The sequence below is a fragment of the Botryllus schlosseri genome, chromosome 16 (genome assembly GCF_051294905.1).
Source record: "Botryllus schlosseri isolate E-star chromosome 16, Bs_hap1, whole genome shotgun sequence".
NCBI classification, from domain to species: Eukaryota; Metazoa; Chordata; class Ascidiacea; order Stolidobranchia; family Styelidae; genus Botryllus; species Botryllus schlosseri.
Window position 1 is genome coordinate 9,441,491 of NC_137251.1, and position 24,496 is coordinate 9,465,986.

General features: G+C 40.1%; 1 protein-coding gene across 2 annotated transcripts in view; it reads right to left on the reverse strand.

Annotated features, from left to right (window-relative positions):
• Window positions 1–6,650: 6,650 nt before the first annotated feature.
• The window catches only part of LOC145458231 (alpha-1B adrenergic receptor-like), a 44,746-nt gene continuing 26,900 nt past the window's right edge, over window positions 6,651–24,496 (reverse strand). For both annotated transcript variants that reach the window (XM_080336549.1, XM_080336547.1), the window contains exons 6-11: window positions 24,316–24,391; window positions 24,087–24,142; window positions 21,645–21,791; window positions 19,336–19,437; window positions 7,978–8,067; window positions 6,651–7,822 (exon numbers count right to left, since the gene is read on the reverse strand). In XM_080336549.1, coding sequence (XP_080192675.1) covers window positions 7,817–7,822; window positions 7,978–8,067; window positions 19,336–19,437; window positions 21,645–21,791; window positions 24,087–24,142; window positions 24,316–24,391 — 477 coding nt within the window. In that variant the 3' untranslated portion in view covers window positions 6,651–7,816. The remainder of the gene's footprint in view (window positions 7,823–7,977; window positions 8,068–19,335; window positions 19,438–21,644; window positions 21,792–24,086; window positions 24,143–24,315; window positions 24,392–24,496) is intronic.

Here is a 24,496-nt window from a genome sequence, read left to right on the forward strand (position 1 = left end):
ACAGAAACGGTGACTTTAATGTAGCTCGAGCCTCGAAATCACTGGACACAATTCGTCAGGTTACATATATACCTGAACCATGGACTACTACATGTAGCATACATTGGTATACAATCGTGACCCTATGTTCAAGAAGAGTCGCGTTGCATTCCATATTTTGATATCGTGACATAATTGACTGCCATGGATACGGGATACCAGATTACATCTTACTGCGGGGAATTGGTACGGTCCGACAGGGTTTCTCAAACCTTTTCTCTCGCGACCCTTTTTATCGTCCTAAAATTTTTGTGACCGATCTCAAATAATATGATTAATATGGCTGATTAAAATACTCCACAAGCTGCTGTGCAGAAACGAATTGACCAACTGACCAACAGTGGCGAACCAGGTTTTTAAAAAAGGCTACTGTTTTATGGAATATGATGCATAATGCTGATCACGATCACTTTGATTAATTTTTGAGCTGCATCAGATATTTGAGGAATAGGTTTCGTTTACGTTACGTTTTAAGATCAGTGTCGTGATAAATTAAAGTGAGCAAATATGGATTGTAATAACTTATTAAAAAATGCTGCAACAATAGCTAGACAGGAATGTTTGAACTGCGGGCCTCTTCGATCCTGCCGGTGAAATATGATAAACGCGAGAGTATAGTAGACTTTCATTCTGCTGGCCAAGGGAAGTGTGGTTTTCATTCTAAATTATCCCATATCTTATAGTATCATTGTTGATAACGATTTCAAGATATTCACGAGCAGATGAAATAGTTGTGCAGTGTGCACTTTGATATACGTTTGTCAGAAATATGAACGCACCATTGTATTTCGACGCACGCCTTGGATATAGAATTTACTGCATATTTGCTGCATTGAAATGTTTGGGATCAATGATTCTTTCTATACGAAAACAATGTGTAAATATGTCCTCACGGATATGACGTCAAATAGCGGAAATGTCAGTCAATTCTTATGCCCGGTGTGGATACATAAGTCATAAACTATCATGCAAATCAGTTTTCAGTATTGTATTTAGCAACTCGAAACATCAAACCCACTTTTGCATTTTACTTTCAGTTACCAACCGGCGCATCTCTTATCTTTAGCCTTTATAGTTGATGCATTACCCGGATAAAACTATGACACCCAAAAGCATAACCTGCACTATAGTCTCTGACCCTTTATCCAGGGTATATAATATCTACACTTGACAGTTGACACACAGCCTATACTAGTATGATCAGAGTGTTGTGGTGGCTGAAATTGACAACAGGAGTAGAAGTACTCAACTGACTTCATGGTTGGAAGCCAATGAATACCATTCCAACTTCCGGAAGTAAGTGCGAAGTCACAATGCCTGAGAGAGATGAGATTATCTACCCGTGACACAGTTGTCTATACATGCCAAGAAAAACAGATAGCACCTTAATGGTATCGATGCGGCCATTATTGGGTGTGCTATTTTAAAAACTGTACAAATATCACGTGTTTTCATTTCGCACCTCTGACCTGACGTGAAAAGATACGCTGTCACCGCCGTATCGTACACTAACCAGAACAAGGACATTTTAGTAACAAATACCTAAGCCTATAAATCCAAGAACGCAAAGGCGCGCTATAATTATAGTCTTTCAATTTGCCCTGCGAGTTCAACAATCCTCCCAATATGACTGAAGCATCTCCACTGCATATAGCCATCGCATAATTCCATAGGAAACTGGCGCCGATAGGCTGAGTTCGAGGTTTGCTATCCACAGGTCAACAAGGATTGGGTAGATGAGTTTCAAGTCAAACAAAATTTCAAGTCAATTAAATCTGCAACGAAATATTCTACTTTATGGTCGTATGCGGAAGATCTGCGAAGTATGTGTTTGGCCCCTGGTTACGCCAAGGGGTCAGAACTAATGTTTTAGTCATCATCAAATTTCGCGGTCAGGCTAATCAAATTTTGGTTGGCCTTGCAATTTTATACTTGAAGTTATAACTACTTTCGAGAATTACCTCGCGGGCTACACAAAAATGTAATTTCAATCAATCTAAAACGTGTGTTTGTCAAAACTCTCAGTATCTTCATCTACTACCAATAGATTTTACCTTTTCTGAAATTAAGCTTCAACTTAAATGCACGACTAAGGTCTTACACCATTTTTATTACTTATAGCTGAGTATCATCAGTGTACTGTACGGGGTCTCCAACTCAAAAGTGGTCAGAGACTAATTTCCAAACTCGGTATAGACTCCGCCAGCCACCGCATCACAATAGCGGCGTTCCAGCATATCCTTCCAAGGAGGCCGATATGAAAGTGTCTGATTGAAAGTGATACTACCTGTGCTGCCTGACTTTAGCCACACATATTCCAATAAACCGTGACGGGACAGTAAATTCCGCATCTGCGGAAACAATTCACGGTTATAAATTTCACTAAAATATCGTTGTACTCGATAGAGAGTCTAGCAATTATGGATGGATGCAGACAATTCCGTATTTGTGGTGCAAATGCAGTGTATTCAAAGGCTCGGTCTGTAAATGAGCTGAGTTACAAATCGCCAACTAATAATCTGCATCGGTCGCAGGGGTCTGATGACGAGAGATGCCGAATAGAACTAGAATGCCAAGCCTGAAATTCGCCTGAAAGCGTACGAAATGCGAAGAGTCCCAACAATACCGAAAGTCATGTCATTGGCATTGTGCACAAGACCCGAAAAATGAGATATACGCAAATTTTGTCTGTGCAATACCAATATTATATACTCTAATCTTGTTACTGATCGCGGCCTTGCCAAAAGTCATATATCAGTTAGCGTAAAGCAGATAAATATCGGCATAAACAATGATAAAGATATCTATAGAAATATATAATCTCCGAGCGAAAAATTATCGTTGTTCGTACCACGGGATGTTTTTGTACCGTAATTCCCAGTTCTTTACTATTCTCTACTTGTTGCTGACGATTATCCCTGAAGAGTGTCAACCGATCATATTCGAGTTCCTTTCGAGTTCTGTACCTCCGAGAAGCTCTTCTAGTACGGTAGTATAAAATATCGTACCGTATATCGTACTCGTGCCTATATCGTACAAGGCAATGTACATTTGGGTCATGCAAGCACGTTACCACAGGTCAGTAGCAGAGCGGGATAAATTTCAAGACGGATATTCGCGTTCTCAATGCATCGAAGAATAATTTAAGCCTAATCCCGTTTTATAGCGTATAGTTTTATGTTTCAAAATCAAGTCCCGAGCCTCACAAAAAGGCCGCGCGGCCTCGTGTTGAAAACCCATCCAGTGCATTTTACTCATCTGTGCTATTACGTAGACGTATAATGATGCTTAACATAAATTAGGGTTGGAAGCTGTGTCATTATTCATGCTGGCATGTCTGTCAGCCACCCGATTTTTACCCGAGTTCGATCAGTTTTAGATCGGAAAGAAGAGGGTGCTTTCTTTTTTCTATATACAAGTTTAGAGTTGAAATTCCTTAAATTGAGATATGGTAATTGCAAAGCCTGTTGATATCATTCCGCTAGGACCCATCAATGATGGTTTATCAAGCAAGTTCGTAGCAAACATTTAAAGCCAATCGACTGTAAAGTAAATACAGGTGTGGTGTATTCTTCCCGTGCTATGATTCCTAATTACGGCTTATGAATCAGATTAGATCCAACCGCAGCACGGTTGTACCCCATAATTCATAGCGATGAGGAGCATTCACTCGAATTCATAGTGACAAATAAAAATTAATCCCATAATTCCTATGCAACGGGATACATTTGTCAAGTTTTAACCGTAACAAAATGATGAGAAATGTGCCTAAATTGGGAGCGGGAAGGAATTTCTCTTGCATAATGCTGAATTAGGTGTGCCCGTCACGATACGAATTTTCTGTAACAATATGATACGCTCCCTGAAGGGCCCTGACACTCCAGTTCGGAATATCAACATTGTGCATGTACAAAGTTCAAAATCGTCGACTGTGACCGAGCGTAAAGCTACGTTACGGTCCTTGCAATTTATACGCCTCCACTAGATCATTGTGCTCCATGAAATGCGCTCCTAATAGGATATGGGCATGACAATTATTTCATCCAAGCGGAAATTTTCCATTAAAATCTTGCCTGGTATCTTCCGTTTGTAAAAATCCTATACTTACCGATATGCGAGAGCGCATGGAAGATATGTTGCCGAAGTGGCTAAGTAGGCCATATTTTATTCGTAGGAAAATGAAAAATGACTATGTACATGCCAACAACAGGGGTGATGGAAGAGCATCATCGCTGTACGGCTGATTCCCTATTTTATATAGCCCGCGTGTACTCATGCACCATCTTCCCTATGATTCCACAATGAAGCAGCGACCTTGCATTCCACAATATTCCTGCGCCTGCAGAATTTCTTGTAACCCGATATTCTTGTCATCATGTAATTGTCAACTGCTTTTCCAAGGGCATCCTATAAGTCCGATTGACAATACAGCATATCTAATTGGTGGGACCTAATGTAGGGTTACCATACGTCCTCTTTTAAGAGGATTTGTCCTCTTTTTTCAAAGTGTCCTCGGAGGACGCCCTTTTGTCCTCTTTTTTGAAAATTTAGGTTACATTTACAGCAAAATGCGAGTGATATGCCGTAAATTAGCACAGAAGTGACGCTCCGGCGGGTATTTCGGAGTGAAAAACGGTGATTTGAGCTCTGAGCGAAAAGATGACTTTTTTTTTTTTTTTTCTAGTCAACCACCTAGCAATGTAGAGAGGAAAACGGTATTTTGAGCTCTGAGCGGAAAGTTGACCTTTATTTTTTTTTGTCAACCGATCACAAAGTGGGAAAAATTTACCGATTTTATTTTTGAGAATTCTTCTCCGGTTTTGCAAGTCTCAAATTTCTGAAAAAGTGTCCTCTTTTTAGTTTTCAAAAATATAGTAAGCCTAACCTAATGCAAAGCTGTGTTAGTTCCGATCGAAATTGAAAAGCAAGCCTTATGAGTTATGACAGTGTTTTAGCATAAATTACGATATTACGATATTTACGAGTCAATTTCAAGTCATCAAGTAATCGATGTCGAGTGTCGACTAAATCGCTGTAAATTCTATATGTTTGAATCGTGAAAGATACGCTGGTATGACCTGTGAGAGCAACCAATTACTCAATGATTGTGCGTTTTACCATTGTTATATCACAAATACACTAATCGCAAACGCATGAGTTATCGGCTGTAACAGCTTACATTGTCGTAAAACTACTGTTGTCGTAAAGTAACATATTAACAATATATCTCTGTTCTATAAGCTGCTCACAGTGCCCATTGCTCTCCTTACCCAACCCTCTAGTATGTTTTAAATCGAGCGAATATCGTTCATACGTTTATAATTGTGTAAGGTATTGCACCATATCATTTTTTTTTAACTTTCCGAGGTTTTGTATTTTATTTTGTATTTTTTCTGGTAATTCTGGACTTGGGCTATACCGCTACTTGAGTAGTTTAGCAGTTCTACGTATGTGTGAGCGATACAACGCCTATTTGCGAGTATAATCAACTCTTTATTCGTTCCTCGATTCAGAATAAATGGTAACTCCAACTGTATTTAAAACAGTTAGCAAAATGCAATGACTTGGAATCATGTCTCATACATTGAAAATTCATCTAGACTCGACTAGTGACTTGACTCGTAACTTAACTTGACTTGACTCGACTTGACTCGAGTCGCCTCCAAAAATCGAGTGACTTGACTTGACTCGAGTCACCTTTGAAAATCGAATGACTTGACTTGACTCGAGTCAAAATGTGCAATGACTCGAGATGACTCGTGACTCGAAGGTAGTGAGTTGATCCCAACACTGATCTATAGTAGGGTTACCATACGTCCTCCAGGATGATTTGTCCTCCTTTTTCAGGAAATTGAAAATGTCACCCGAGGACGCCTAAATGTCCTCTTTTTTGACAATTCGTCCTCCTTTACAGCTTTAACAGGTAAGATAATGGACAGGTTTAACTGGGAGTCGGCAACACGGACGTTCGAGCGGGTCATTCGTGGGACGCGTGAAAGTGGCGACCTTTTTGTCTTAGTCAACTCAGCAAAATTTCCAGTAAATATTGCAAAATCGGCTGTTTTCGATTTCGATCAACTGACTTTTATGGGTTGGTAAAAGTGTCCTCGTTTCCCGATACCAAAATATGGTAACCCTATCTATAGTCATGATGCGTTTGTGTATTAATGTTTCCTGATACATCCTATACGCTTAATTACCTCATGATCACTGAACCAAATACCGTGTCGCCGAATGACGCAATGTGATCCCTGTGAAATGCGAGAAGACACGATTTCACGCTATTTTTTACAACACGATCGTCGACGTGCGTGCTTGCGTGTGTGTGCATATAGCCTATGAGTTGATATATATACTTTGTTTCGCGTGAGTAAAGCAGTCCTGAGTTCAAAATGAATTGTACTTAGTAGGACTGTGCGTGTAGAGGACGTAAAGAATTCCAATGAGTTTTTTAGTTTTGTTGAAACAACAAACAAAAAGCCACTGCTAAAGATCAAATATAGGCGTTGCCTATATATTCACATTGTACTTGTACGTACCATGTACAAGGGTTTCGTTCAACATGATGCGTCGAAAACATGACAAAACCTGGTTAACATCCAAGAATCTAATTTCGTAATTTGTAAGTATTTATTTATGGAAAATGCATAGCATATGCACGAGGATTATAAAATCGCAGGAAATATTAGAATAAAAACACATTCAGTCGACTTCAAATGCACGACTCATTGTCTTAGTCAATATGTACAATATATGCAAGCCCTTTTCCGGAAGGTGATGTATCGAATTTGATTGTAATATTTGCTGCCGCTAAAATAGACTACAGCAGTGGTTCTCACCCTTTTTGGCGTCGCGGACCCCTTTCGGACTGTCACGGACCCCGCGGAGCCCCCGCGAAATTTTAGTCAAATTTAGCTCAATTATCGTGCAATCGTCATATGTCTTGTGCACGTGATAGCTGTAGGCTTAGTGATAAACAGCAACAACATGAATTTTCCTGGAAATAAAATCATACTATTCATGTAGAAATTGGGTTGACTTCTAATTTTTCAAAGCCAATTCTGCAACGGCATTTCTTGAAATTCGTGGCCGTGTTTTTAAAATCCGCGCCTTCGATTTGATATTAACGAGTGCCGAAAATCCATTGCCACAAATACTGGTGGTGGAGAATGTAATGATAACGCGTAACACTTCCGACGACACATTTGGGTATCATCGCAAAAATATGGTCCCAAATTTGACAACCAATTTTTATTTAATGAACATATGATGTCAAGCCTGGTTATTTCTCTCCATCGGCTTATCTTCAAGTTATTACGGATTATGGTTTTTTATATCACTGGAGAAAATGGATTTTTCTAAACATTTCGCAGTCACCGTGATTGACCTTACTTATCTAACTTTGTTCTACAATCTCCAACAAAACATATCTAAACAGCAAATGTTTGTATCAGTAGGCTATTGGCAATTAAAATGAGTCTGCATAGTAGAACATTTCATCTCATACAGCCATTCTGTTGATGTGGGTTCTGGAGTTTTACTAGTAATGAAGCGAAAATGCCTCGTGATTTTCCTAATGTGAAAGAATAAAAATGATGCTTCGCGGACCCCCGGTTGAGAACCACTGGACTACAGAATGCGTATCCAAGTTGTCGCACGCGGAGAGTGTCAAAACCGTGATCTCTGATTTTTGTAACTCCGCGACTGGTGTAACGATGAGGTGCGTGCTGCTTCGATTCATCCAGGAGAGGTGTGTCCGTAATGCTTGTGATAGACTTCATACCTAAAGTAATGGGCGTATGAATATTATTTTTTCTAATTCGTCTTCTATACAGTATTAACTAGTCGCAGATCGGATCCCTAGCAAACTCTGAAATAAGAGGTCAGTGATCATAAGCCTATGTACAATTGTACATTGAACACAGTGATGAACGCTACCCTGTTTGTAACAGTTCTTCCATTTTCTGCCGCAGCACCGCTGTGAGTACGAATATTGGTCGAATCGAATCCATCTCCGACGCAGAAGACCTAAATAAAAATAGATTTTCTGTCGTGTTAGATGGACGACAAGATCCCCTTAGCTCATGGCCATTTTTCTGGTTGCTACCCTCGAAGAGTTATAACGCTGGGAAAGGTGATTAGCAATCATGATTCACGAGACGTGAATTAATATTTCAAACATAGAACTGCACCCGCCTTTACTCGTAAGTAGTGAATTGGCTGGTAGTGGTTGTCGGTGAAGGCTGTGCGTAGATTGCTGAGTGTTCAAGAAGAGTCTATAGCGAAGTGGTTCCCAACGTTTTTGTCTTCATTCCCCACTTCAGATTTATTCTGAGCCTTCATTCCCCACCAGGACCGTAACAGCAGTTCAACAGCCGCGCCAAAAAACGTTGATCTTGGGCCCCCACAGGGTGATAACCCCCTCAGCCCCGCTGAGCCTGTACGTTTTTTCCCCACTATTTATCAGCTACATTGGGTATACTGTTTAGTGCGTCGCCTTATTTGGTCTAAGCGCGCGAAGCGCGAAAGCTTATATACTTCGTGTTTGAATCGGTAAATATGGGGAATTGCTTATATTTTGTTATCAATTTTTTATCTGCTCTCTGCTGCTCATGTAATCAGATTTACCTGTAGAGCTTAGTGAAGTGTGTTGGAAAAGGTAGGACCCCTGAATAAGAACTAATCAAAATCATTTTCAAGCGGAACCGTTGGTATATTGACTTCATTACATTATGCTATTTCGTGACCTCCTATATCAGCTATGTCAAAAGATATGGAAATCGCCCAAACTAAAAGGCACACACGATTTCAAATTGGTATTGCTTTACTGGCAAATAATTTTCTCCTGCGCGATGGCATTTGCCCTGTGGGGTTCAGATCGCCAGGACAGGAACATTCAGCGCCAGCCATTTAGCCGCCTATGGACAATTAAACACATATGTCTATCGCAGTGCTTTTCAACCTTTTTGAGCTCCATTCGCACTTTTTTTTGAAAAATAATTTCATTCGCACCAGTCAGCCGAAATTTAGTGAACGAAAAGAAATTGAAGAAACTTATCACTTTTGTATTCGAAGAACTTCTTGGAGGTACAGAGCTTCATTATTTTGCATTCAGCGTATCGTATTATTGATTAACCAAGCACTAAAATCACTGCAGTAGAAAAATCACAGATATCGCACTCCCGTTGTTCTCAAGAAGTTCGTTGCATTTTCCGGGGGTATCGTGCAGTGATTTCCTTCGAAACTTAAAGGGCGAACCCAAGAACAATATTCACTCGCAACAATGTCACTTTGCCACTAAATCCACATGTTACGTCATCGCGATGTCAATGTGTTCGCATTTAGAACGCACAAAATAGTGAAACTGCACTTGAATCGTAGCATCAGTGTTGCGACTAGCACCCTTGGTTCACTTTCTGACAGCATTCGATAAGATGCTTCGCGTACTAAGGTATGTTAGCCTATTAGATGGTACGGTTGGGCGTTGAAATCAGAAATGCATTGCTATACAAACCCACACAATCCGAGTAATTGATGACTGTTATTTATGGATAAGCTTAGGCTTCATTCACTTCTTATCTATGCAGTACACAAAGCAACATATCTTTCAATAACAACGTTCGGCATCCTTGTGTTGTCAAAGCCAACACTTGCACCTTCATGAATAATTATTACTTACGTAAGATTCATGATTAACACGCAGTTATATCGTCGGCCCGGGTAGCCAACTGCGGGATGGCTCTTAGGTAAATCGTACAATTATAGAATGTGAACGTTTACATTCTATAGTACAATATTGGAAAATTGACTGAAATAATGCCAAATTATCGTTACTATCCCACATATCCTTATAAATAAAGAATAATAAGGTTCAACAGTCTAAGCTTAAATTAGGCTGCAGAAGGAATATCGTCAGACATAGGCCTACGGCTTGGTGGATTTGATTTTGCTCTGCGGAGGGTGCTCAGCTGCTCATCTGCTCAAGCTAAATCGGTAGAGTTCGGAATATTACAACGTTCGTATAGTACAAAGGCGGTACGAACACGAACCAGGCAAACTTTTCCTATGGATCAGCAAGCTTAGTGGCATCACCAATATGTTATATATAGGCCTATGCCATTACGATCTAGACTTGGCCTGAGATCGTCAGTCCAAGAACAGGAAGCGTGTCTAAGCCTAAATGGCGGAGTTCGCATTACATACAGGCCATTGCCCTGGTCAGTAGATAAACTGCCCAGTTACCTAATAATTCGATGTGATGCAAGATAAATATTCATTGGACGGAAGACACTAACGTGCTCACACTAATTTTATTTTTAATAATATTTTAATAATAATCCTTGGTTAGGTACACGAGTAAACAACACTTGCTCTAGAGCAGTGGTTCTCAACCTTTTTGTCTTCGCGGACCCCTTTTGGAGCGTCAAGGACCCCGCGGACCCCCAAAACTTTAGTTTAAATTTAGGTCAATTTGGCGAGATCGCGTAGTGGTATAATCCACAGCAGCAACAGCAATGGGTTTCGGTTTCTCCAGAATACCTACCCATGTTTCGGTGGTTTATCAAAGTTTCTCCTTGCCATCTCATCCGTGTAAGAGGTGTCTTATAAAAGCCTAGATGTGGGTCATGATATAAGTCGGTAGCTACGGAATATAAAATGAAGAAAATTGGCCTGGTGTGAATGAGCATAGTAGTTGACAAACACCATGAATACCACAAACAAGCTCAATTATCGTGCAACCGTCATCTGTGCTTTACGAATATTAATTTCTGGCTAGTGCCAAATATAGCAAAAAATTAACATCGCACTATTTATATGGAAATTGGGCTGACGGTAGCGAGTTTTGTAGCTGCATTTCTTGAAATACGTGGTCGTGTCTTGAAAATCCGACTCTTCGGTTTGATATGAACGATTGCCGAAAATTTATTTGCGCAAATATAGGTGGTGGCGAATGGTATAATAACGGGCACCGACGACCCATTTGAGTATGATCGAAGCATATATACCACCAAAATTGAGACTCGGATTTGTCATTGAACATATAACGTCCATCCTAGCCATTTTCATCAAGTAGCTCATTTTGAAGTTGGTCTGGGATTGTGGTTATGTATATCACCCCAACAAACCTCTCTAAACGGCAATATGTTTTTTTATCAGTAGGCTATTGGCAATTTAGCAATTAAAATGAGTTTGCACAGATAGGATATTTCATCTCAGACGGCAATTATATTGATGTGAGTCATGAAGTTGTAGCTGTAATTAGGCAAAATATCATTTTGCAAGTTTAGAGGCTTCGCGGACCCCCTGAAAATGCTTCACGGACCCCCAGGGGTCCGCGGACCCCCGGTTGAGAACCGCTGCTCTAGAGCAGTGGTCGGGAACCTATGGCTCGCGAGCCATATATCACTCTTTTGGGTATAAGATATGGCTCTTTGCAAAATATATATTTTTGTACTGAATTGATCAATATTGCAGCGACTGGTTCGTAAATTTTCATCATGGCCAGAATAATGATTCTAGGGGCAGTATAAACATCTCTTTGAGAGGTAAAGACGATGTCGTCTTCAGGTTTAGGGGCTCTGATCCCCTCTTTTCAAAATCATTAAATTTAAGTTATTGTCACGCCGGCGGCCGATATCACTCGCGAATTCTATGTACCCGACTCGAAACTTGAATTGTGCGATACGTTGATTAATCAAAGAGCATAGCATAATACATGGCGTGGCCCATTTCAAAACGCAGTTTTCCAATACGCATTGTCTTTCTGATCTACGGCGCGAAATGAACTGATGTGGATGTGACTATTACAAACTCGAATTACAAACAACGTCATAGCTATCCACGTTCTTGATTGGTAAGTTTAGCTCTGTCTAGTACCGGCGATAAAATGCAGGCGTGTAGCGCAACGTTATGTTACCGCCGAATACTTTGAGAATTGGGAAGTCGATAAGTATTTAGATTTTCGGAATCAGTGTGACAGTAACATTCGATTAATATCAGTTATAATAATTTCTAAGCTACTTACGATGAATTGCGTTATCAATGGTGAGGCTTGTTAGCCCGTCTGTGCATTACTTCTCGTTTCGAGATTCATTATCGAACCATAAAGACCAGTTTTTACTGAGAAAATAGGGCGCGGAATCCCATGTATTGAGTTCGAATTAGTCCTACGATGACGTCACGGATTTTCAATTGTGACGTAACAATTGATTGACATGTATGGCTCTTTAGGAGTTGAGATTGAAAAAATAGGGCCAATAGGGTTCTTCGGACAACAAAGGTTCCCGACCACTGCTCTAGAGTCTAGATCTAATGTGCTAATTGTTATAGTTGAAAAAAACGCTAAATTCTGCTGTTAACCAACATGAATGCGTGCCAAAATTCCAATATTTTGCATTCAAATATGCCAAATGTCAACACTGGCATTGGCCGCTATTAGCTACATTCCTACAAGGTCCGTATACAATACCCATTATCCATACACGGTGGATTTTTCCGAGTAACTGATACCGATTCCACTCCTTCTTTTTTCCATGCAGTGACGTAATCCTCTCGCCCACACTTTGTAATATACTATACACGCATCGGGAGCGTTCCTCACTTGTGAACTAGAAAAGCCTAGCTACCAACAACTTTTTAGAATTGCTTCCAAACGACAAAATTTACGTGCTCACTGTACTTATAATATCGTGTTAAGTTTATTTGAATTATTCCACGTGGGAAAAAGTGAGAAACATGGACAATTTTCATTCGCACTCATCAGGATTTTTTATTCGCACCATTCGCACCACGCTTGCCGTTCGCGCTCACCCGGATTTTTCATTCGCTCCATTCGCACCACGCTTGTCATTCGCACTGAAATTTTTTTCATTCGCACTAGTGCGAACCGTCACACAGGTTGAAAAGCACTGGTCTATTGTATATATATCGAAGTTTTCGGTCACCACAAGGCCATTCCTTCTGGGCCAAGGTCTTCTCGCTGCTGATCGTTCTGGCACACATCTCGGAGTTGCATGTTACATGGCCTTGGTGCGTCGTGGAGCAGTAATGGCCGACGCCGAAGTCTACATTTCTATAAATTCTACGTGTGTTCGTTGGGAAGAGTACCGAATTATCATATATGCGGCAATATTAAATCGAGCACCCAGCGCGAAAATTGCTCCCAACTACCCATCACTTTTGTCATCACAGAGCAGCTATCTGCTGGTTTGACTACACACAAGCAGAGATGGCCACAGTCCGGTTCAGGAGCCGGAGCCGGAGCAGGATTTTGATGAATTTTACTGTGGCCGGATCGGAGCCGGATTCTGAAACTGCCATATGAGCCGGATTTAAACAGGATCTGATATTCATAACAAATATTGGATGATAAAGGTTCAAGATACCTTATATTCAATGAAAAAAGCTGCTTCGATATTATTTCCGTAGTTAAATGCATTCATTGCTATGGATCAAGCCCAGGCTGGTTCCGACAACAAATGACAACGTTGACACCGCTGATACCGGTCACGTCGTTGAAATGCGTAAGAACATAAGTAAAGTTTCTGCAGTGATGAGATTACTGCTGGATGAGATGAGGGCGAAGGCAGGCTCCAGCAAGCGGGCTGCAGAAGTGTTTTCGAATTCAGTTGTTCCTCAGATATTGATCCTTCCTGTTTATCAGCCATTAGGGTACTTGATATCAGTTGTCAGGATGACAGAAAAGCGAGGTGTCGGTGTTGTTGCAGAGGTAACTGGTGGTTCTGATTTCTGATATCATTTGGAATGATTGTGTGGTGTGGTAATGTATGAATATATGCTGGCATGGTCAATTGGTCATGTTTATGATTTCGGTATCAAGTGATCATGTTGATTGATTCATCCATTTTGTTTGATACATGTCTGTTCTGTAACTATGCCACTTCTTGTGAAAATTTAATTCCATTCTTCAGTAGTACTATAGGCCTAGCTGTCTTGGTCAAGTCACAATGCACAATATCTGATTTTGTTGTTGGCATCATGGCATGCCTGGGTTACTATGTTTACCCTCTCCGTAAAGCAACTAATATTGCTTTCTCTGTTCTCACAGTCTTTTTAGCTCATTTCCCCTGCCTAGTTCCTACTACTCGCATTTATATTCAAAATATATACCGTACCTAACATTATTGATTCGAAATTTGCTATAAATAAACCCTTGTAAGGCATTACTTGATATTAATTTGTTGATTATAATGTTCATATCTGTTTCGCAGGCTATATTTAATGTGAAATAGCACTAGAGCAATAGCAGGATTTTTTCGGATCCTAATTTTGTTGCTCAACTGTCGGACTCCGAAATCCTATTTGACTGTCGGATCAGGACGGATACGGATTCCCAAAATCTGGAATCCGCCCATCTCTGCACACAAGACACACAACCACACCAGTACGCAAGACAATCGCCTTTTACTGCAACATAAGACGTATTGTGAACCGATACCAGTGACGCTCAAAATTTCGCGAAAGCGTTATTTCACGTCAAAGTACTGAAACTAGTCGTGCTGGATGCGTTTGTGACGTCATTATTGGCCATCCAGAGTTAAAAATGAGGTTTTGTGAACAACACGCTATATAATTTTCGATACATATACATTCCAGAGCAGACTTGGACAACTAGATAATTCTAGTTGTCTAATTTCACTAAATTAGAGCGAAATGCCAGTAATCTAATTCTAATCTAATTTGTGAAATGTTTCTATGATCTAATTCTAATTCTAATCTAATTTGTGAAATAGTCCTATGCTCTAATTCTAATTCTAATCTAATTTGTCAAATGTTTCTATGCTCTAATTTTAGTTCTAATCTAATTTATTGTTTTCCTGAAAATGCCTCTTTGTCCGCGGCATTTTGCATCGAGAATATCCCTCTCGCACACGGAAATTCAGTGCCAAGTAGCGTTGGGACCCCGGGAAATCCCGATCCCGGGATCCCGGGATTTGAAGCAATCCCGATCCCGGGATTGGTCCCGATGAAATCCCGGGATTTGTGAACAGCATCTACCAAGGCTTATGTAGCGCCATATCTCTTATTTTGGTAATAAAGCAGTGTCACAAACTCGGCTGATTGTCTAGAACAGTGGCCTCAAACTCAAACACGCGGCCCGCCAGAACTGTTTTTGCGGCCCACGTCGGCGTTTTGACTTTTCAAACATTCTACAATATTAAACTCGAAAATTTCAGATTTCGGATTTGAGAACTTGAAATTTCATTCTGAAACCACTCCAAAAACCTGAATCGCTATCACACATCAAACGTCCACTAGCTGCTAAATTATAATGCGACAGCTTTTACGATGACACGATGCATTTGTCGTCTCGCATGGTTTCTAACTGTCTATATAACTCCTTTATGTCGCCAAATTATGCCAAGCACAACAATATGTTTAAAAAATATTGAAAAATATGACTTTTTCGTGGCAACCGTGAATATTACAATATTGTATTACATTTTCACAATGTGTATGGAATGCCAATCTGCAAGGTCCGACAAAAAGGCGTACTGGGAAATACATATTACACCCCTATTTGATGCTGCTGCCCGCCGCGTCATCAAAAACTACGAAATTGGCTCGCGATAAAATTGGAGTTTCGGACCCCTGATCTAAACGATGATACTCTTGATGCTCTTATGTTTTGCGTCAATTCAATATCACAAGGACTAAATGTTATTTGTGTAACTTGTATGCCTATTTTACTACTTTTCTAATCTCGGGGAGTCCCGGGATTGAGGAGCGAAAATCCCGGGAAATCCCGATCCTGGGATTTCAAATTTGATCCCGAAGTCCCAACCATACTTGTAATTGAGTCAAATTTGTTTTGCATAGTTTTTGAAGACAGCCCAACAATTGTATGGGGTTGGCAGAAAAATTTGAAAAAAAAAATTTTTGAATTCAAAATTTTCAAACTGTACGAAACCCGCGAATATTAGTTGGAATGAATTCAAATTTGGTGTGCGTCGTTTTTTAAGGCAACTTAACGATTTTATAACGTACCCAGCAAGATTCAGGAAAAAAGGTTATTTTTGAACAGTCCTATTGTGTAGCTTGTATGTGTATTTCAATACTTTTCCAATCCCGGGAAATCCCGGGATTGAGAAGCGAGAATCCCGGGAAAATCCCGATCCCGGGATTTCAAATTTGATCCCGAAGTCCCAACCCTAGTGCCAAGCCGCCATCGCGGCTTACATACACCGTACAGTCATAGTAGTTATTATGACGTATAATCGCCTTGCTGGCATAAGCTTGTTGTCTGCGAACAACATTCTAGTTTCGATCACAAACAGAACAGCAGCGAAGAAAAAGAGATAGTTAACACAGGCTTGTTCACTTTCATGCCCTTAACTACATGATCTATAACCAAAGAAAATATATTAGAGAATAAATTGGAAAGAGATTTCGAAGCAGAGCGTGAGAGCATGGACTGCGATGTTTTGAATTACTGGTAAAGAGAAAATAGTTTACTCATCTTAAGGCATCTGCTCGAGAACTTGTAGGCATCACTTCAACATTAACTCCACCGGAAAAAATTTTCGGCCATGCAGGAGAACTGCAGGGGTCGCCAACTCAAAACGGATCACGGCCACTTTTAAATTTCGTGGCGGCCGCGGGCCGTAATAATGCAATATCTAGGCAAAATGGTCCACACAGTTGAGCAACCATGGTTTTAAAAATTTACGTTAACACAACAGCGTGCTCACTAACATGGGCGATTGACACGGTTACCACAGAAGAAGTAATATTCTATCAAGGAAGTACATATAAAACACGAAATATCATGATCATAAACTTCATTTTATTTTGAACTATGAGCTGTGCACGATACCTGACCAGGCTTTTCAGTAACAAACGAATCGATATTGGGGATAGGCAGACATGTTACTCGCTGAAACACTATCTCATCCCAAACACTGATCTTGTGGAAAATCCCTAGGCCGTTTTCTAAGCGTCTCGGTTTTGGCAGTGTCTGGGCCATTGTAGCCTACGTCAATAAGGCAATATGCCCATATCAGTTTACTCTCCATCGATGTTTCCATGGCCAAAGCTGTTTCAGCTAGTGAGGAATTGTGTTGTTGAGCACAGGCGAATAGCTTATTTTGAAACAACTACAATAATTTGATACTGAAATCAATTTCAGCCTTTCAATATGCTTTATCGCGTTCTTCCAAAATCAGAAATCAGATCGTCGGCCGCATGTGGCCGCGTATTCGTGGTCCTGGAATAGTGCAAAACGAGACAAGCTTGACGTACAGGCGTTAACCATTCTCATGCCTATATGAAAGCACATTGATATGATATGAACTGAGCTTAAATTTTGCTGTATTTTATTATTCATTTACAAATTCATTGAATTTCCAAGTTTTTGCGAAGTCAGAAATTATAATTCTAATTCTAATCTAATTTGGAAAAAAACTGTTGAGCTCTAATTCTAGTTCTAATCTAATTTGGAAAAAGCTGTGTAGCTCTAATTCTAATTCTAATCTAATTTGGAAAAATTCTGTAGCTCTAATTCTAATTCTAATCTAATTTGGAAAAATTCTGTAGCTCTAATTCTAATTCTAATCTAATTTGGAAAAAACTGTGTAGCTGTAATTCTAATTCTAATCTAATCTGGAAAAGCTGAAAATTTTCTAGTTGTCCAAGTCTGTTCCAGAGCATGTAACTGGTAATGGTAATTGCGCATGTGTCTCCGTGAATATGTAGACTGTCCTGTACATAATTTTGAACAAATGCGTCTATTCCCCACCAGAAATCATTGAATTCCCCACCGTTTGGGAACCACTGGTCTAGCGGATACTCTTTACTTATTCAACTGCAAACGGAGCATTGCGAACCGAACTCTGATCTCCGTATACTGTTCTATATATAGAATAGGGATGTCACGTAGGGTTACCATAAGTCCTCCGTTAAAAGGATTAGTCCTCCTTTTCAAGTAATTGAAAATGTCCTCCTTTTGGCAATTCGTCCACTTTTAGAGTTTAACATACAGATACAGAGATACAGAGCCTTATGACGTGTGAATTTAACTCTACCTTCGTTCATCGATGCAGAATCAATGACCACTCAATCTGTAATTCAGACAGCTAGCAAAATGCAATGATGTAATCATGCTTCATACTTCGAAAATGCAACTTGACTTGAATTGTGACTTGACTCGTGACTTGACTTGACTTGACTCGAGTCACCTCCAAAAATCGAGTGACTTGACTTGACTCGAGTCACCTTCGAAAATCGATTGACTTGACATGAATCAAGTCAAAATGTGCAATGACTCGAAATGACTCGTGACTCGAAGGTAGTGACATGATCCCAACACTGCTATAGACGTCTATATGCATTATTTTGAATCAGCTGGATGGTAAGATCCAGAGGTCGGGAAGCAACCTTCAAATTTTCGTTAGAAGTTGCCTACGTGTTTTCATGCGCCCCGCGCCCCATACGTACTCTGATGTTTGAAATGCGGCTCTGACATCTAAAAAGGTCGGGAACCACTGATTTAGATGGTAAGTTTAGAGTCTAGAGCAGTGGTTCTGAACCTTTTTTTTAGACACGCCCCTCTTTATGATAGTGAAAAATTTCGCGCCCCCTCCTTATCGTCATATCACAAAATCCAACCGGGATGCTAGTAGCCCCAACAGATTGTTTGATGGCATGGAAGGTTATGTCTGATAATTCGAAAATATGAGATTCGGTCTATATATAGAGAAACACGCGTGAATTGGAGGTAAATCGCGCAGAGTGCGAAAAAAACTGTTGTAAACCTATTGTGACTATTGCCTCGATGTTGATGTGATCTTTCTAAGTAGTACATTTGTTATCCTATTCTGTAATTGTTTGAGTTACATTTGTCTCAGGGGTAGGCTCGGATTAGGGAAGGCGAAGATAGTGAGGTGTTCGCCGCAATTCGAGTCGACAAGCTACTCGACAAGCGCAAATTGTTACAGCCAAGACTCTAATCAAGTAAACATAACGAACTATCGTTTGAGCTAGGCAACGACCAAAACGTTCGTTATAGTAACTAAGTATCACCGATAAGCGATGTCGCTGAAGGAGCACCTGTAAGCTAGATTTTACTCTAAAGCTCGGACTATATCTCAGTGCAGTAAAAATAACTCTAAGCCTAAAGCAAAATAACTGAACTAGTTTACTACGGTGAAAGTAGATGCATTGATATGCCATCGCGAATGGAACTTGCTTAGCGATGTGATGTAGAATGTAGATGCTGGTGGGGACCGGACAATGAGCAGAGCACGGGCTGCGCGAAATATTCGTTGTTGAACTTACCTTACGCGTCATGCGAAGAAAGGCTCTTCTGAATGCTTTACTCATGAAACCGTAAATCATCGGATTGAGCGAGAAGCTGAGCAAACAGAGTGAAGCGAATGTCTGAATAGAAATATTGTATTACGCAGGTATTGCTCCGGGAGCTCGTGTTGATCTTTTTCCGATTAGTCAATATATTGGCTAGTATTGAATAAGCCAATCAAGGTAGTAGATGCACCGAGCATTGTATCTATGTCAGGCGTTCCCAAACTTTTTATGGTCGCGACCCCAAATTTCGATTTGAGAATGTGTCGCGACTCTACCTCTCAATTTGGCGTGGTGATTGCTACGTGTTTATTTACGTGATTATTACGTGTGTCCTGTGTATGTATTATATTGTGCACACATAGCACTATACCGGTCACTTGTAATTTTCCTGAATAAAAATATAATGGCCCTATTGATTTCTATGCTCCCGATACTTTAATATAATTTTACTAATGACCAGACACCATCCTTGCGTTATACTAGGTGGACCTATACCTTGTTTGCCGGGTTCGCACTAGTTTTTCCTTTTATTTTGAAAAAATGAACTTACATATTCAGAAATGAGCCGCCGATAGAATCCTCCTAATTGATATTCTTCTAATAGTCATCGGTATTTAATTTTCGTCTCCGCGACGCCGGAGAATGGGCAAACGACCCCATTGGGGTCGCGATCTCTAGTTTGGAAACCTATGATCTATGTTCTTGTAACAGTTTTTGACACGATAGAAGTTAGGTGGAATAAGTGTGCACTTAGTAGTTCTGTGTTCATAGTTCTTCTGCATCAGGGGTGGCCAACCTGCGGCCGCCTACGCGTAATTCAATTAGTAAGTATTGGCGGCTGTACAATATGCATTTGATTATAATTTGGCTCAAAAACTTTGGAATAGTTTCATTGAGCTTGCAAATCTCATTCGTCCTTCCCACGCTTCTGTGCAACTTCATTTTCTATTTATATAGTAGCCTAGTGTTCTTGCAATCTGAACCCCACAGTTCAAATGCGAACCGTGCGCCATCCCTGGTTCACGGGTGTGAATGTATACTAGGGGTTTGGATTTGGGAAAAATAGTATTTACGGTGAGCACACCCATAATAAATAATTAAATAATCGGTCACCGTAAATAGGCCTACTATTTTATTGATAATACAAATGTTTCGACGGAAATGACTCCGCTTCCACTTGTCGGAATTGAACCAAATTTGGTGAACATCGTTTCCATAGACAACCTAACACCTTCTACTGTAGCAATGCCGCTGCTGGCTGGAATTGAACCAAATTTGGTGTGTGGGCTTAAATTAGGTAACCTAACAACATTATCAAGTAGCCAGTACAATTCGAGAAAAGGGGGCATTTTTGAACACCCCTAATGTATATCCATGTCCCACGAAATCAAAATCTACCTCAGACGTATACCGCGGTATATATCTAGTACAACATTTTAATACAAATTATGCATGTACGTAGGAGCGTAGGAAGGTACGCACGTAGGATTTATAAACGCGATCTAATTCTAAGTTAAGTTCTATTTTCGTGCAGCGCCACTTTCGGCTCTGACTCTTTTCGCTAAGAATGTGAGCGAATGGACGCGAATTACGATTTTCCGCTGGAATATGACCGTAGGCTATATAAGCAATCTAAATGCGTCCGTGGATAGCAAAAAGGTTAGCTACCCCTACATCTATGGATTGGTCATGTTACACCAGTCCGACATTTTTATCGATGATTCCTGGCTGGCGACTTGTATGGCACAGCCCATGCACTTTCGCACAGTGCTTCCGTAAGACGCCGCTTATGCAGATCGGATGGGAAGTCCGATTCAATTGGCACTCTTCCGTTAGGGGTACGGTATTTTGGAATCGGGAAAGCTGCACACTTTTTAACAAATCATAAAAGTTAGATTACCGGAATTAAAAACATCTGATTGTAAAATTTTTAATGCCGACTCGGCTCCCGATTTAGTCACTTTTTACCGATATTGCTGTGGTGTTGGCTAAAAAATACATCATATTTTCAGTCCTACCAAGTGACAGCTCGAATGTCCGCATTACATGTTTCGCGATATTTATGGATTTTTTTTATTTATTTGAGCCTGTCAATTAGCCTAGCTGTCAGAGCTGTAAATGAGGACAAATTTTCAAAAAGGGGGACATTTCGGCGTCCTCGGAGGATATTTTCGATTTCCTGAAAAAGGAGGACAAATCCTTCCTAACGGAGACATATGGTAACCAGGGGCCTACGCTAACGATAAGTTGTCCTAGGTCTCGGGTAATCATATCTGCCGTACCTTTTTTAGGGCAATAGGTGCAAGATCTTGAAGTAGAATTAATACACCGTACGGGATCCAGCAAAGACTGAAAAATCCGATGATCCACACCGACGTCTTTAACAGTTGCATTTCGTGTGGCGGCCATTTTCTCACCGAGAGTCCACTCTTGAAGAAGAGCATCATACCATTATATTAATTTGTACCGAAGGCCATACTAGCTTGATGGAAACCGAGTGTATTGCACACGGAGTAATGTCTGTGACAAAAATGGCCGAAGTTGTGGGCCTTGTTACTCAAGTAGAAGTAGAAGTATTGCGCAATATTTTACTGAGTAACGAGTAGGGGAAATGTGGTACCGATGAGACACTGGGACCGAAAAGACTTGAAAAATTCTCTATGATAATCTCATGATTACACTTCGTGAATTTGTTTACAATTGCATCTTTGCAAATAAATTCGACCTGCGCGAGTTATGGAGTCTGTGACAGATGTCTTCTGTTTTAGGGGGCATAAAATAAATGTCAATCGACGTATAATTTTTTCTTCGTAACCTTCAACACGAACAAACCAGCGATCATTTTTAATGTGAAGTGTAGGGCTTGTATCAGGCTATGAAACGATACAAATGATTGTATTTAATACCATCATTGTATGGACTTTTTTCAATCCAATTACAAAATTGTGTGGGGATGGGGTGGAAAATATCATATAGCCAAATCAAGCAAATTATTTGGAATAACTAATCATTCAACGTCGGAAACACGCCTACATACAGAGAAGCTGTATCGCATAGCTACCTGTGGTATTTTATCGCTATAACGAGCTATCTTGAAGTCAAAATGTAGATTTACGGGCAATATGTGTGTACCCTTAGATGTATCAGTTTGAGCCCAAATCGAAACATCATTTTATTCCAACATTTGAGTTGATATTTATTTTATCTTTCTCAGTGGTGACCAAACATTCGTCTTTTGCTTTCTGTAGATTATATTATAGCACACAGCAAGAAGAGTTGGAACAGCTCACCTTTTTAGCGTATGTCTCAAAGGTCGCAAGGTCGCGTGCCTTTGGAACCACTAGGTAGGGACCGATGATACGTTCGAGCAACAAATTTTGAACGTTCGTAAATATTTCTTGAAAAGGCGGATATTCATGTATATTGTATATATACAATTGAATAATGAACCCGAATATTTTCGGCTGACACTCGTCAGGGGTAATCGTCAGCAACTATAGTAAAGAATTCAAAAGAACAGCGTATATCAACAATCGTAACACAAAATATGAAGTCACCAGCACGAAATTTTGTGTTACGATTGTTGATATACGCTGTTCTTTTGAATTCTCTATTAGTTGCTGACGATTACCCCTGACGAGTGTCAGCCGAAAGTATTCGGGTTCATTTCAATATGAATATACTATTCAATTGTATATAGAAGTTCTGTACGTCCAAGAAGCTGTTCATGTATATATCTGGGGCAAGTAGAGCTTGGATCAAAGTATTGAGCCAGCAAAAGATCTGCTGTAATCGGCTGAACATTTGGGGGCCAGATATCATTTTGCATTTTTTTTTACCAATGGGTACCACATCTCACTAGTTCTAAGGCATGCTAAATCTACTTAGTGTATAATAATAGGAACTTATACAGTAGTTTAAAGTATATCATATTTGTTCGAGGCGTCACATACTCAAGTAGTGAATCATACGCAAGCTACTTCTAATTGTATGATCTTGATGCATCATCGCGACTAACACAAAATGACTAATGACACTATAGAGTAGACACTATAAGTTTTCGAAACAATCAATATTCACTATTCAGCTACCATGATTCAGAGGCTCTTTCGCCCGCATCCTATGACGTTTTCCCTGACAAAAGTGATGCAAACCTATCCAAAAACTGTATTTCTACTATATAGAAAGTACAAAGTGTGGAAAAGTAAGGATTCGAAAGCCGGTAAAAGTGGAAGAAGTCTAAAAACAGATACTTTTTTTGTAAGTAGTGCAAGTAAAAGACGCCTACTTTTATACTCCGAAAAAGTGAAAGTACTTCGTTACTGACCACCTCTGGTCAGCAGTTAGCATTCGGTCTATTAGTCGGTTGCCCGACATATGAGCATGCGACACAATGGAAAACGACAGTTCAGCATGGAACATATCAGCATGCGTCACTTCAGCATATGACTGTATAACCCAAAAACTTACCCTAACCCGAAACATAGCCCTGAAATTTATCCTTATATATCTCTGCCCCTAAAGCCTAACCCTAACCCAACCATAAATCCAACCCTAACCTACCCCTAACCCGTAGTTTAACCCACATGCTCATGTGTCGCATGCCAGAATTGTCGCATGCCGAAGTGTCGCATGCTGTAATGTCGCATTCTCATATGTCTACGGATCCTATTAGTCAACATAATTAGACTGTTTAAACTTTCTAACTGTTCAGTCAATCTCACCTTTTTCGTGTCCTCCGTTTCGCTGGCGATGTTTTGTGATTTGTACCTGACTGTCTCTGAAAAAGTAATGTTTCAGGTAGGGTATCTAGTTTTGTTGTAAGCGTATCGCTTCCGCAGTAGCTTGCAGATACCACCATATTATAAATATTTCCTACCAACGTACTATTGTAAAGGCTTATATATAATAGACTTCGGAGATACATAGCTATTTTGAAGCAAATCGAATCACCTGCCACAGACTCGAGCGTGTCTTGAGTAGCGCCTGCTGAGCTAGAGTACGTTCGTTTTCTGCTTCGACGAATCGCCTGCATATACGAATAGGGTTGCATTTAAAATAAAAATCAATTGAAAACAAACATGTTTCAAACAAGGCCCTTATTTAAAACATGTATTTTATTGTTTCATTTGTT